Source organism: Pyrus communis, chromosome 10 (genome assembly GCF_963583255.1).
Source record: "Pyrus communis chromosome 10, drPyrComm1.1, whole genome shotgun sequence".
NCBI classification, from domain to species: Eukaryota; Viridiplantae; Streptophyta; class Magnoliopsida; order Rosales; family Rosaceae; genus Pyrus; species Pyrus communis.
The window spans coordinates 14,752,736-14,766,485 of record NC_084812.1 but is presented as its reverse complement, the minus strand read 5'-3'; the positions used below and the strand labels follow the sequence as shown (position 1 = coordinate 14,766,485).

Here is a 13,750-nt window from a genome sequence, read left to right as displayed (position 1 = left end):
ATAAACTAGTTTTCCAGTATATTTCATTGGCTTTTCATGATCTCACGGGGCATTGACACGATGCCCGTGTCCATAAGTCTCTTCACTCCACTTTCATTACATAAGAAAAGCAGTCTTCTAGTTGTGTAGACATAAAGACATCAATCTAACATCAAAAACATCAAATTTGATTTCCATTGATAAGAAAATTGCCGACTACAGCCGGCTTTACATATGTTACGAAAAACAGAATCGTTGCATCTCATATAGTTGCTACAATCCTCCAACGGGTCGGAAATGAAATAGAGAAATGGAACGATTGCATCCAACCGATTTAGGTTGAGAAAGGTATCGGCTTTCTATCGGGCCATGATTCTATTTTCTCAAAGTACTTGACTGGAATAACACCATCAAAACCTTCAGTCAAGATCACCTTGTTCTCTGAAATGTAAAACTTCATTCCCTCTGCAATGAAAATTACAAGAAATCATAGGTGCTTGGGTTCATGACAAATGTAAAAGAAAATTCTGAACTTCGATAATGAATGGTTTGTAAAACTATACCTTCTAAAGCTTTTTTAACATCGAGATAGATCAAAACATTAGCATTGCACCTCATACCTACAAGAATACAAATCAAACAAGTTATTACAGTATGACGAAAAAAGTGTCTTCGATTCAAATGAATAACTTTTGTATATTTTCAGAATCATTGCCACTATAGCTCATTAAGTCATGATCGTTATTACCAGTTAAAACACTAGAGAATGACTAAAAACTTTTAAGAAATCTAAAATTCTGAAAAAGTCGGTGACCACAAAATGCAGAATTCATCGAGGTTAGACACAAAGGTGGAGAACTTGTATCACGTACTTTAATAGGTTCACCACCTGTGAACAGTATTACTTCATTTGTTCCTTCACTAAAGTAAACTTTGTATACAACTTGCAACAGAGTTGATGAACTAAGAGAAAAATTTAAACCTTTAAAAATGGCAAACATATGTAAAACTTTCAGGTCTACAAAAAATTGCATAGATAAGTGCTAAGTTTTAGAAATTGGGTCTACAAATGGTCCTCCCCAGACAAGTGTTGTTATTCATGTGCGATTATAAATGAAAGACGGTTCATCATCACAGGTTCATGAAAAGAAAAATTTACTAATCAATAATCCTAATCAAACACAGTACCGCTAATCACTTGCCCATCTGTTGGCAAGCCACGTGAGAAGTGAACATGCAATCTTTTCATGGTCTTTAGACCGGAGCCTAATATGGATTCCAAATTCTTCCTGTAGGTCCCATGCACGCAAACTGCAAATCAAAGGGAAAGAAAAACAGTGAGACAAACAAAGAGGTAAAATTTCCATAGAAACACGCACAACTCTTCATTGTTGACTGAGAAATTATGTGCTAAGAATGCAATAAGATTGCACACTAGAAGATAAACCTGGAACTTCTTCAGATGAAAGGATTGGTGTCAACAATCTTTCAGATTCAACTATCTGTCAATATACACGCAGAGTAGATATTAACATATAATGTTAAAGCCAACAAGTATAAGATGGATGCTCAATCCAAAAACGCACAACGCAAAAAATGGTAAATACAATGCCATTCTTACGCTAGCATTTTAGGCAGATCCATAATCTAAAAATGCACAGCACAAATAAAATGGATAACTAAATTCTGATTTGTTAAGTATTCCATAAGTATCTACATAATGATCTGAAACTCAGAGCTCAAGGAAAAATAATGAAAGGACATCCAGTCTTAGAGTGTAAGGTAACAATTCTCCAGCTTAACCAAATTTTCAGGTCTCAACAAAGATTCCACTTACAGAAAGACTCTAACCTGGCCGTGCTTTCACAAGATTATGCAAAGAGAAACGAGTTAATACCTTGCTGTGATTTCACAAGATTACACAGACAAAAACTACTTGGATAGCGTGTGACTCAAAACAGATATTCAAGATAAACTACCGTTGTTGTGTGGCCTTGGTTTGCACGTATCAAAAGTTCCCCATTTTCTTCCAAGAGGCCAAAGCGCTGCTTATTATCCTTTCTGACAGCCTAACAAGACGCAGCACATAATTAAGCATCCTATTTACGCAGTTCATCTAACAAATAAAGGACTATCGAGAACTGATCACTAACCTCCTTAATCTCATCAATAGTATGTGATCTCAACGGAATATTAGCAAATGTCTTTATGTTTAGCTTTAATAGATCATTAACCTTCACATATCCATCGCTTCGCATATTCAAACTAAACTCACCCGCCATATGGCGCAATATACGCGTCCTAAATAAGTAACAGAGAGGCTAGAGTTTAAATAAACTATGCCATTAAGCTGCATTACCCTAACAATAATTAACAAATAATTAACACATAGGCTAGTGTAGTGCTTACAATAATCTACCAAGTGCGTCAAATTTATCTTTGCCGGAGCCACCACCTCCGCCGCCTCCGCGTCCTTTCGATGTTTCTCTATGATTTTTCACCTCCCAATCTCTTCCTCCTCCACCACTGCCCACAAAAATACACAATCAGAATTTCACAGTATTTGTTATAGGTAAGCACAAACTCCATTATTCCTCTGCCGTTAAATGGAAAAAAAATAAAAATTTCCCAACTTTTATCGAGAAATTCCCAAAAGAAGGGTGAATTGATTGAAACAATGAAAAAATGGAATAAATTTCTCAGAAAACAAAGGAAAGTCACAATTCTGATTTTGTTTAATCTGAACTCGTTCCCCATTTTCTCAGCAACCAAACAGGATAGGAGAGGAAATGGGAAGGGGAAGAAACTACCTTCTGGAGGTACTGCTGCTGCTGACGTTGCGATTGTTGTTGTCCATGAAAACCAGAGCAGGAAAGCTGGAAAGGGTGAGGGAGGTGGAGGAGATTTAGGGCTACGTGGAAGGAGAACACGGTAGTAGCGTAGAACTCAAATGTTATTTTCGGTGACAGACGCCCACATGAATGTCACGAGATTTTGCGATGCCCCGAGAGTCTGAGAGAGATGGAATGATAATGAATGCAACATTATCCCATATAAGGAATTTGACCTAAATTTCCTAAACTAACGTAAAACAAGTGATCTGAAGGATAAGGTAAAACCCCACACCTTTGACAATTTTTTTTTAACATATATATACATTTTTTTTTATAAAGAACCAACGGGTAGCTTCGTTCTACCACTTTATTCTTTCGGAGGCCAAGAAGATGACATAAACATTGCAGTCTTCTTCTAACTACCATCAGACATTTTGTGTTATATAGAAAATGTCCAACGCTAATTTAGCTAATTAAATGCATATCAAATAAGTAGAATAGTATGGCATTAGCATTAGCATAACCCCATTAAATATTAAACATATTGTTTGGGCTCAAAATAATATTGCTGGGCCGAGGGTAGGTTTGTGCTCGGCCCAAAGCTGTGTCAAAATGCTATGGGCTGCCTGATTGATTCCGGGCCATTTAGCAGGGATGGTCGAGTCCTATCGCAAAAAGGAATAGCCCAGATAAGTAAAGAGGGTCAAGGGAGTCCTGGTGCAACTAGGATTCTCAACCAGCAATGAACAAAGCCCCCAAAGGGGGTGAGTTCAAAGTCCTAATGAGAGTAGGGTGGTTTGAAGCAAAGTTGGAACGGAGCAAGGACTCCCAATCCAGATAGGGGTTTAATTCGATCTCAAGGAGTTGGTGCTATAAATACAAGAAATCATGCAACAATGAAGGACCTTCAATTCAACATACAATTGCCCTGCGCAAAACCTCTCAAACACCTTGAGAATTTTCCTTTTCTTTTTCCGCCGACACACCTTCAGTTTGGATAAACAGCACTGTGGAGGCAACCAGCGAACACCTTTAGTTTGGATAAACATCACTGTTGCCGTAGAATCAGCCGACCGAGGAGCACCTTTAGTTTGGATAAACAGCACTGCGTCGAGGCCGACTGGTTACTTATCCAAGTCTCGGTCGAGAAGGGTTTTCGAATCCTTATTGGCAGAGGTCATCTTATCAGCCCTCTCGGCGAAGTAAGGTGTTACGAGTTACGAAATTCGGCGTATCGGACGCCAAGTGATTTTATGATTGGATACTCACAAGTGAGTTTTAGAGTTCGGCATTCTGACGGCCGAACCACGTTCACCATCAAGACATACATCACCTTTGAATATTTGTGTCCGTATAGTCTGGTGTCGATTCGATGTGCTTATACTCTTACGAATATAATCATGGTGACCGAATCGGGTACCGACGATTTGTGAACTTCGTAGAACTAGCAACCTCGTCTTCAGGCTCTAGAACCCAAAGACCGAGAGTGTTCCTTCCTCGATCGTAGTCGCAAGATTAAGAAGTCAGCAACGCGCTCAACGCGACAACAACGAATTTTACTCCTCGGCCGAGCTCGGCCGACTAGTTAGCACGCCCCGCATTCAACCGAAGGACTTAGTTAGCTTATTAGTTATTCAGCCTGCGCGCCGCGTAGGCTTTGTAATTTTTAGGGTCAACACATATACTAACACATTTCTTGGTAAAAACGGCGGCCTCATTATTTAGTTGTAGTTCATACGGTCTTTAGTTGAATAACTCATCATATTTCTTCATATACCATTTATTTAAGAGGTATTAGCGGACTCATCCTCCATCATTTCCACAATTTTGGTCATGAGAATCCAGCAGATTGCAGTTTTAGCTCCTTCAAGCTCTTCCTGCTAAATCTCCCACTAGTTTTTTCTTGATGACCAATTAGGTACGGTAAGTTCTTCATACACCAATTCTCAAGGATCGAATGTTTTTATGCACACTCCAAGGGCAAGTTTTCTTTGGAGCTTCGGTGCACTGAGAGCAAACAATGGTACTTCACGTTTCTCGTGTTTGGAGTGGCAGTGTGCGCTACGAGCGGTAGGGTTTGTGCTTGGATGTAGGGGAGTGGTAGTGTAACAGATTCAAGTTACTGATGCAAACTATATAAATACAATCTTCTACTCAACTGTTTTAGAACCGGTGAACTGCATTTCACGTGATGGGGTTCCTCCACAGATGCTCGTAAGCCATAGTGAATTGCTTTGTAAATGTGCAGCTGTGGATGACGTAGCAGAATAGAAGCTACATTGTTCATAGCCAGTGAACTGGGAAGATGGCATAGCCAGATGAATATATGAGCCTACTTGAATGTTGCTTATAAACACAGTACTCTTTTCCAATTAACCGTATGAACATTTTTTATTTTATAGAAGCGATGTTGTGAGAGGAGGGAATCATTGCTCGGGACCTCAAATGCAAGGGGTGAACGCTTATAATCAACTAAGCTATAAGCCCGTTGATATGAACAAGGGTAAATGAAGATTAAATATGCCCTATATCGAAAGGAAATTGAGAATAAAATGTTCAATACGAGGTCTTCATTTCAAACTTAGCTTGTCAAGACAATACAAGTAGAAATGTTGTGCTTCAAAATGCTTATAAAAACCAAACTGAAACTTGTACTATCATGTCAGCTGTTTACATTTTTGTTCTCTTTTTTCCTAAAATTGTAGAGTTAAAATCAAATCTGAAAATTAACTGGAACTACCGGGAATGATAAAAACGATCATCTCATCTGCAAATTCTTCTACACGACTGGTTTGGGAAGGGGAGAAATAGCTTTTCCGGCACGCTCTGCAACCTAAATCTTGATGTTGAAGTAATCAGGGTCGAAGTGATGCAAACGTATGAATCCATCCTCACCTCCACTTGAGAAACTGACAGTTAAAAAAGGAGTAAACAAATAGTAAAACAAAACCTAAATATCAATGCTAAAACGCTTTTAATCAAAACAACATGAAATTCCTAGTTCCAGAACAACCTTCTCAATGCATATAAGCAGACAATTTTCCCCTACCACTTTAGATTAAACTCCAGCACCCTTAATTAAGCACGATTTCATCTCGATTTCAAGAGTAAATTAATTTTAGGGGTAATTTCATGAAACTAACCAATACATTTATGGAATCGAACTATTCCTTCTGCCGTCGGGATTGAATGTGACATCCCACATCGCCCAGGGGAGTGATCCTTAAGTGTATATTCACATCTCTACCTAGCACGAGGCCTTTTGGGAGCTCACTGGCTTCGGGTTCCGTAGGAACTCTGAAGTTAAGCGAGAAGGAGGCTAGAGCAATCCCATGATGGGTGACCCACTGGGAAGTTGCTCGTGAGTTCCCAAAAACAAAACCGTGAGGGAATGGTAAGCCCAAAGCGGACAATATCGTGCTACGATAGTGGAGTTAGGCCCGGGAAGTGATCCGCCCCGGGCTAGGATGTGACAAATTGGCATCAGAGCCTAACCCTGATCGCGTGTGTGCCGACGAGGACGTCGGGCCCCTAAGGGGGGTGGAGAAGATCCGCATATCAGATTTCCAATCCGTAACTCCCTAGCCCGGGGCGGATCACTTCCCGGGCCTAACTCCACTACCGTAGCACGATATTGTCCGTTTTGGGCTTACCATTCCCTCACGGTTTTGTTTTTGGGAACTCACGAGCAACTTCTCAGTGGGTCACCCATCATGGAATTGCTCTAGCCCCCTTCTCGTTTAACTTCGGAGTTCCTACGGAACCCGAAGCCAGTGAGCTCCCAAAAGGCCTCGTGCTAGGTAGAGATGTGAATATACATTTAAGGATCACTCCCCTGGACGATGTGGGATGTCACATTGAAAGCCAAAGCATTTAAAGGTCCAAAATGCCCTTTAACACCTCCAATCTCTTCTTCAAGAATCTATAGGATCCGGAAAAAAAATAATTAAAAACCATGTACTGAAGAGACGACAACAAAGAACATTCATTCTACAAAACATAAACAAAGTCGAATGGTTTACCTTGTCGTAGAATTTGGCTTCGAATTTCCCAGCACGATGATCAGTTCTGGTGACATCTCCTGCATACTGACCACCACCAAGTACCACCTGGACAGCAACAAAAAGCATTTTGTTTTGATTAATTGCGCGTAAATGAGAGATGCGATGGAACTAAGTGTGTTGATTAAGTATAATCAAATCGTCAAACTTAGAACTTATGCCGGAAACTTTTTGACTTGAAACAAGTTGGCAAGAAGATAATGCAAACCCATTTGAGATGAAATTTACTTACATGATCAAGAAGAGGAGACATTGCAACGGCATTGACTGGACGCTCTGTCACATAGGTCTTGATAAGTGTCAACTCTCTAGTATCCCAAAGCTAAAAAATACGCAACAGAAAACCCAGTTCAGTAAAGAGTAGAGAGCCGGCAACAACTCAATACGAACAAAAGAAAGGCGGCGAGTATGAGATGCATTGCCTTGGCAGATTGATCAAGGGAACCAGTTAGGAAATGTGAACCATCGGCGGATTTTGTAAGTGAAGTTATCGTCTTTTTGTGACCCACTTCCTGGTCGTTCTCCTTAAGTAATTTACCGGTCTGCAATACAACAACACAACACTCATTGCCAACAAAGTTAACGAAAAGTTTCGAAATTTCAAATGCAGGAATTGAACAGCCAACAATAACTCACCTCTGCATCCCAAATGCGAATAACTGCGTCTTCTCCTGCGCTTATGATGGTTCTGTTCAAAGGCCCCCAAACAGCTCTATTAATTCGTCCCTTAGGTCCCTTGAGAATCAAAATCGATTCACCAACCTCTGAAAAATCGAAACCAACGAATTATATACTACATTCAAAATTGCATTTGAATTAGTTTAGCTTAAAGTAGTAATATCGCTCGTAATAAAAAAAACATCGTATTCAATTTCGTTGTATAAACTAAAAACAGGGCAAAGCAAATAAGAGGAGATTATTGTTACGATCTTCGGGGTCTCTGTCAATGCGCTTGACGTGAATCGCGGAAGTGACCCCCATGAAGGGGTCGGTGGTGATAACAGCCAGCCGATCGCCGACGGATAAGTCAACAGCCCTGGCCGGGGAGTCAAAGTTGAAGGTGAAGAGCAGTCGGCCGGTCTGAACGTCCCAGAGCTTGGCGGTCTGATCACCGCTGCCAGTGATGAGGCGGGAGGAGTCCCGGGAAAAGTCGCAGCACCAAACGGCGCCATTGTGGCCGCAGTAGGTGCCGAGGTGCTCGCCATTGTCGGCGAACCAGACGGTGGGTTTGTGATCCTTGGCGCAAGACAAGAGGAGGTCGCCGTCCCTGTTGTACTTGAGGAAGGTCAAGGGCCTCTCGTGCCCCTTCATCAGTATTGGCCTCATGTTTGGATACAGCGGGAAAATCTAGAGGAATTTGGGGAACTAGGGTTTACAGTTTCCTAAGTCCTAATCCCAGCTATTTGTACCAGAAAAACTCCAAAACCCAGTTGGGACTCGGAGTTCATATCCTCCTTCCCGCCCAAACAAAGTACTGTATTAAGAGAGTTTCTTGTCAACAATTATTTATTTTATTTTATTTTTTTGAGCTGTTGCGTTAGTGAAGTAAATACTTAGGAGGGTGCATCCAATTGAAATTTTAAGAGTTTTTAATTCTTATAATAGATTTAGGGATATCTAATTAGGATTTTAAACGATCCTCTATAATTTAAAGTGTATTCAATCATAATTTTAAGTGATTCAAAATGTATTTAATTCGGATTTTAAGATAGTTTATTAAAACTGTATTCAATTATAAATTTATTTTAAAGAATTTGAAAAAGTTGAGGAATAGGAGAGAAATGAAGATATTTCGTAATTTATTTTAAGCATCCACACATCTCACATTTGCTGATTGTAAAGGAATTGAATTAAAATTTTATCTGAAATCTCTCCAAATCTTTTAAATTCCATAAAAATGCATTAAAATCTCACAAATTCCCAATTGAATACTCTCCTTAGCTGTTAGAGGCGAGGAAGATCAAACTCAAACCATGGTATAAATGCATGATTACTTTCCGTTATTGTGGTTAAGTATCATGCGTCTTGTCAACAAAAATAAAAAAAATCATCCATCTCTCTTACGTTACACTAAATACAATACAAGCTAATTATATAGCATGGAAAAAATAGTGATTAACGAGGATTAAATAATAGAGGGTAAATTGAAAGCTACGTGAAAATTAGGAGGAAAATCAATAGTTTACTCTTTTAAGTAAATCGAATATGGCGACAGCGACACCCAATTGAAGAATTTGAATAGAAAACCCAGGTGTGGGTGTAGGCAGAGAACTCTGATCGCTTTTGTTTGATTTTTCATATATGGTGACCAAAATCAACTCCCCATGGAAAACTAAACAAACACGAGAGATAGCACAGTTATGCAGCTGAATATGAGAAAAATATCCAAAACGCGCATCGACAACGAAGGAGTGTTCCACAGGATTCTGAATTAAGTCATACAACTTGAAGCAAATGAAAGAAAATAAGACATTAAAGCATAAGTACTACTCTCTTAAAAAGTACATTAACAGGAGCACCCAAAACTGTTGCCAGTCAAATCCTTCCTAAGCCACAAGAGTGCTGGCGGTGGTCGATTCACTGCAAACAACAGAACAAAGAAGTAAGCATTCAAGGTAGCCGCTACAATTTCATTGCAAATGACACGACAGTTGACATGTAAACTTATAGTACAAGACACGAAACAACAACGATTTCGTGGTGAGGCCCGCTTCAGCCTAACAATGATTTATTACTTATATAACAAGCATAAATATGAATTAGGAGGAAAGCCATGACTCAAATTTCATTCTTCAAGGGAACAAATATTAGATTACCACGTTTAATAAGGAATTTCACACTCAAAATCAAGTATTTAGCGATAAATTGTAGCAAAGTGAAATATTGCTTCATTATGATATGGTCTTTGCCCGGCCAACTTTATGTGAAATAATTAAGAAAAGAGTAAATATTACAATTTAGGCGAATAATGTGACTAGTACAAGGGCCGCGTTGAGGGTGCGCAAAGGGTGCACTAACACAGAGCCCCTAATTTACGAGAGTTTCCCAAAACAATTTCATCCTCCCCTATATATTACATTGAGAATTAACTTGGCTTCTCAATGAATTAAGATGAGTTCCTTCTTATTCACTATGTAGCTAATTCACGGAACTTCATGCTTATGATCAAAACCGTTCACATTATAAATCATTGTGAAGATCATCTCTGCAAAAAAATCAATTAAATATGAAATCGTTTGATCATTGAATTGTATTAAAACAGATAGATGGATTCGTTGAATAAATTACGAACCGTCTATCTATTTGCTACAATTAATTGACTAAGCAACCTTAGTTTTAATTGATTTTTTTTTTAATTTTTTTTTATTTGTAGAGATGATAATTACATAGAAATTTATAACATGAACGGTTTCGGTTAGAATCTCGAAGTCATGTGATTCTTCATCCTTCAACTTGGCTAGTAGTAATGATATGGCTGTTGAACTTAATGCCCTTTAGCATGTGATGTGATTAAATGGAGAAATGCGACTACCTCAAATCTCAACTTTAAACGTCATTAGTTAGCAAGCAAATCCCAACATAGAAAACAGTCCCTACGAGAATGCGCCTACAAAAGAAGAGATCGTCGAAATTTGCAAACCAAGCAGCCGGGTGGTGAGTACAGAACGAACTTTTCTTTCACTTTTTACTAAAGAATACCGTGTGCGCACCACATTAAGTGGCATGTGCCAATTTTTTCGAGGGTTTTCTCTCACAAAAGAAGCCCTACAATTTGGTACAACATAATGGTTCTCTTTGCGAAAGCTTAACTACATTTCTGGCAACTTTGCAATATACACATTAACTACATTTGGTAACTTAGATTCCTCACCTGAAACAACCATTGAATGGGTCGAAAAGGGAAAGGAAAACACGAATGCTCGTGCCTCTCTGGATCAATGTTCACAGAGGTGCCTGCCTTCTGTGAGGTCGTAATTCTATTTCCTCGAAGTACTTGACTGTAACAACGTTGTTGAAACCTACAGTCAAGATCATCTTGTTGTCTACGATGTACATAATTTCTTGCACTACCATGAGATAGAAGTGATAATCCGCACTGCAAGCTTCTAAGAGAGTAGATATGATTCTTCCACTAAATTCTTCATCTGAAAGGCTATCTATCCAAACAGTAGAGACGCGTAAAGTGGATTCTATTTCCTTTTGATTCCATTCGGATGAGCAACTTGGAGTAACTCAAAGAGATTCTCTGCATACTCCTTTTCTTGTACACCAAGCGATGCAGGTTTGACATCCGCAAGAATCAAAGAAGCACTAAGATGAGATGAGGTATATGGAGCCTCCAATTTAAACTGATTCATGATCCTGACCAACAACTTTATTTGAAGCACTAAAAAAATTTATGAATGTAGGGGGGGAAAAAAAAAAAAAGAATATGATCGGGACTACAGAAGGATATGGGAACCAGGTTTAAAGCACGTTGTGTAGAAAAATTCTGCTCATATATTACCTTAATATGATGATAAAATCACAATTGAAATCCAGGAACGGTTCACTGGTTTACTATTTCTGCATATGGAAGTGGAAATCTGTGACATCCTCCAAATCATAAGCAGCATCTCTAATCTCTGCAACCCAAATGCGAATTGTTTCCTCGTCTTGTTGTCTTGCATCTGCATCTCTTTGGGATCCCCGCATTAACTAGAGTTGAGTTTGAGCAATCTTCACTTTATCTCTGATTCCACACGAGAATCTCCCGTCCTGAATGATAAATCCTCCTAAGATTTGCACCGCATAGGACACGACGCCTCAACCATATCTCTCTATGCCAAAATGTAAACAACTCAAAACGATCGAGTTTCCTTTTTCCCTTTCTCTTCCTTCTACTCGACATTATTGGAATCACACTCAAAACCCCAATGAGGATAAAAACTAAAAGTGAAACGAAACCTAAAAGTTGAGATAAAAACCGCTAAGATCATTACTCATACTCATAACATATGCTTGTTTACTTGCACTTGGTTGATCGTGCGCTTATGTCTAAAACTAAGTTGCCTTTTTTTTATCGATCAAGATTACTTGAAGCTTGATGATCCTAATGTAATTGGCTACTGTTGTCTCCAATTAGATTACACTTTAAGTATGTTTAGTGGTAAAGTTTTCTTTCTGAATTGCAAGCAAAACTTCGACAAACTCCTTTCAATTCGTCATGATATCCAGTCTTTGAACTAGAAAGTCATCAAACTGCTTAGTCACCTTGTCTATCTTGGCAACCAAACCATTGAAATGGCTCAACCAAGAAAGCCACGGGATATATAGTCCCCAATATTGATTAGTCCCAGTAACTCTACATACTTCCCCAAAAGCTCCTTAAACGTCCTCCCACCTTCTCCACCATTGCACTTCCTCTCAAAAGCCGTTCGACATACCACATCATTAGTAAGTCTAATAAACATTTCGCTTAAATTCAAAACTGATTACGACGATTGCTTCATGTTGCTGACCATAGATTTTGTTTCCTCTTCTCTCAGAGAACGAAAAGACACATATGCTTTTAATATATCTCAGTTACTCACCATAAGGAGAAATGCAACCCCGGTGCAGTTGTATTTAGTAGTTTCTTTACGATGGTGGACTTTGGTCGACCAGAAAATGTGAGGTCATGGATTTTCATGATCTCACGGGCAACCTAGCTGAAGAGACAACAAGGATGGGGACACTTCCAAAGTGTAGAAGCATGAGAGGGCCATGACGTCGAAATAAAGCTTGAAACGAGCGATAAGGGTACAACCCTAGTTGGTGCAAGTTTCCGATGATAGGGAGCTTGGGTGGAGAAGGCGGTGACGGGGTTTTGTTTGTGGATGTGGCGGAGGAATAATCCACATGTATAGAAGGATGAGGAAAATAGCCAGCAGTGTGAAGGCCAAAGGCTGCAGAGAGGAGGAGGTTACATTCACCAGCGTCTATCTAGGAAAAGAAAATGTGTGGTACGTGTGTGCTTCGTTTGTGTGTATATTTGTAAGTTTTCAAATTGGTGATTGCTACACATGACAAGCTAAAACCTAATATCTTGGTCTAAAATAATAATGATATGGCTGTTAGTCTTGATGTCCTTTAGCATGTGGGAATCCCACATCGGAGGATGCAAAATAGTCTCTGCGAGAATGCGCCTACAAGAGGAGAGAATGTCAACTATGGCAACCACGCAGCCATGTGGTGAGCACAAAGCGAACTATTCTTTCGCCTTTTACTAAAGAATACCGTGTGTGCACCGCATTCAGTGGCATACGCCAATTTTTTAAGGGATTTCTCTTACAAGAGAAGCCCTACAAATTTCAGTTACTTAAAGTTTTATGTTCGGGAACGTTCCTTGCGGAGTACAAATGAAGTTCAATATGCAAACACTACCTATTCTTTTGCCGGATAATATGTTTAGAAGAGATTCATGGCTTGTTTGATTTGTTTTTGGAGGTTGGACAATCAAATTCTAACGTTGTTCTGCTCCAAAATTTAGGGTTAGGTTTCGTTTTTAGTTTTTGCTTTTCAATTTTGTGCTTGAGATACGAGGCAAATGATGTGGGAGAGCAGGGCCAAGCTAGAACGTTAGTTCACCGGGGCACAATTAAGTAGATGAGGATGCAGAACTCTATCCTCATTGCATCCAACAATAGTGTGCACAATGCCAAAATAAAAATTCCAGTTTTTCGATGAGACACTTTGTCGAGCACTTAGCCAACCCATACCATTGTATGCTTAAAGTACATCCCTGCTCTTTAATATTCTTTTATTTGTGTCTTTATGTCAATATTGTTATAGTTAATAAAATAACATGTATAAATTTATAAGACGATTGGGAGGAGAGATGATTAATGGGCCTTT

The 13,750-nt window shown here is 39.3% G+C and overlaps 3 protein-coding genes and 2 non-coding genes across 5 annotated transcripts in view; 2 read left to right on the top strand and 3 right to left on the bottom strand.

Annotated features, from left to right (window-relative positions):
* Positions 1-7: 7 nt before the first annotated feature.
* Positions 8-2,997, bottom strand: LOC137748808 (uncharacterized). Its single transcript, XM_068488997.1, has 8 exons — positions 2,790-2,997; positions 2,389-2,505; positions 2,133-2,280; positions 1,959-2,048; positions 1,427-1,481; positions 1,168-1,290; positions 543-599; positions 8-444 (listed from the first exon to the last, which is right to left on the bottom strand). The coding sequence occupies exons 1-8, from the start codon at positions 2,834-2,836 to the stop codon at positions 314-316; spliced, it is 768 nt and encodes a 255-aa protein (XP_068345098.1). The 5' UTR covers positions 2,837-2,997; the 3' UTR covers positions 8-313.
* A 2,649-nt stretch (positions 2,998-5,646) lies between these two features.
* LOC137747908 (eukaryotic translation initiation factor 3 subunit I-like) lies at positions 5,647-8,200 on the bottom strand. Its single transcript, XM_068488035.1, has 7 exons — positions 7,801-8,200; positions 7,511-7,638; positions 7,297-7,416; positions 7,107-7,196; positions 6,836-6,922; positions 6,670-6,735; positions 5,647-5,763 (listed from the first exon to the last, which is right to left on the bottom strand). The coding sequence occupies exons 1-7, from the start codon at positions 8,198-8,200 to the stop codon at positions 5,647-5,649; spliced, it is 1,008 nt and encodes a 335-aa protein (XP_068344136.1).
* A 1,056-nt stretch (positions 8,201-9,256) lies between these two features.
* Positions 9,257-13,750, bottom strand: part of LOC137748807 (small ribosomal subunit protein uS15-like) — a 29,723-nt gene continuing 25,229 nt past the window's right edge. Inside the window, exon 5 of the mRNA XM_068488996.1 lies at positions 9,257-9,454. Coding sequence (XP_068345097.1) covers positions 9,421-9,454 — 34 coding nt within the window. The 3' untranslated portion in view covers positions 9,257-9,420. The remainder of the gene's footprint in view (positions 9,455-13,750) is intronic.
* Positions 10,519-10,636, top strand: LOC137749085 (U5 spliceosomal RNA). The gene has a single exon (XR_011070161.1). It is a non-coding gene; the product is annotated as a U5 spliceosomal RNA (small nuclear RNA).
* Positions 13,079-13,196, top strand: LOC137749084 (U5 spliceosomal RNA). Its single transcript, XR_011070160.1, has one exon. It is a non-coding gene; the product is annotated as a U5 spliceosomal RNA (small nuclear RNA).

What these genes read in the sequence shown, in the direction of transcription:
- LOC137748808 (XM_068488997.1), bottom strand. Translation starts at nt 2,836, where the DNA reads ATGGACAACAACAATCGCAACGTCAGCAGCAGCAGTACCTCCAGAAG. An exon ending in ACCAAGGCCACACAACAACG is followed by an intron (nt 1,482 to 1,958) that starts GTAGTTTATCTT and finishes GTATATTGACAG; the next exon opens with ATAGTTGAATCTGAAAGATT. An exon ending in AGATGGGCAAGTGATTAGCG is followed by an intron (nt 600 to 1,167) that starts GTACTGTGTTTG and finishes GTATTCTTGTAG; the next exon opens with GTATGAGGTGCAATGCTAAT.
- LOC137747908 (XM_068488035.1), bottom strand. Translation starts at nt 8,200, where the DNA reads ATGAGGCCAATACTGATGAAGGGGCACGAGAGGCCCTTGACCTTCCTC. An exon ending in TTCGCATTTGGGATGCAGAG is followed by an intron (nt 7,417 to 7,510) that starts GTGAGTTATTGT and finishes GTTGTATTGCAG; the next exon opens with ACCGGTAAATTACTTAAGGA. An exon ending in CCCTTGATCAATCTGCCAAG is followed by an intron (nt 7,197 to 7,296) that starts GCAATGCATCTC and finishes CGTATTTTTTAG; the next exon opens with CTTTGGGATACTAGAGAGTT.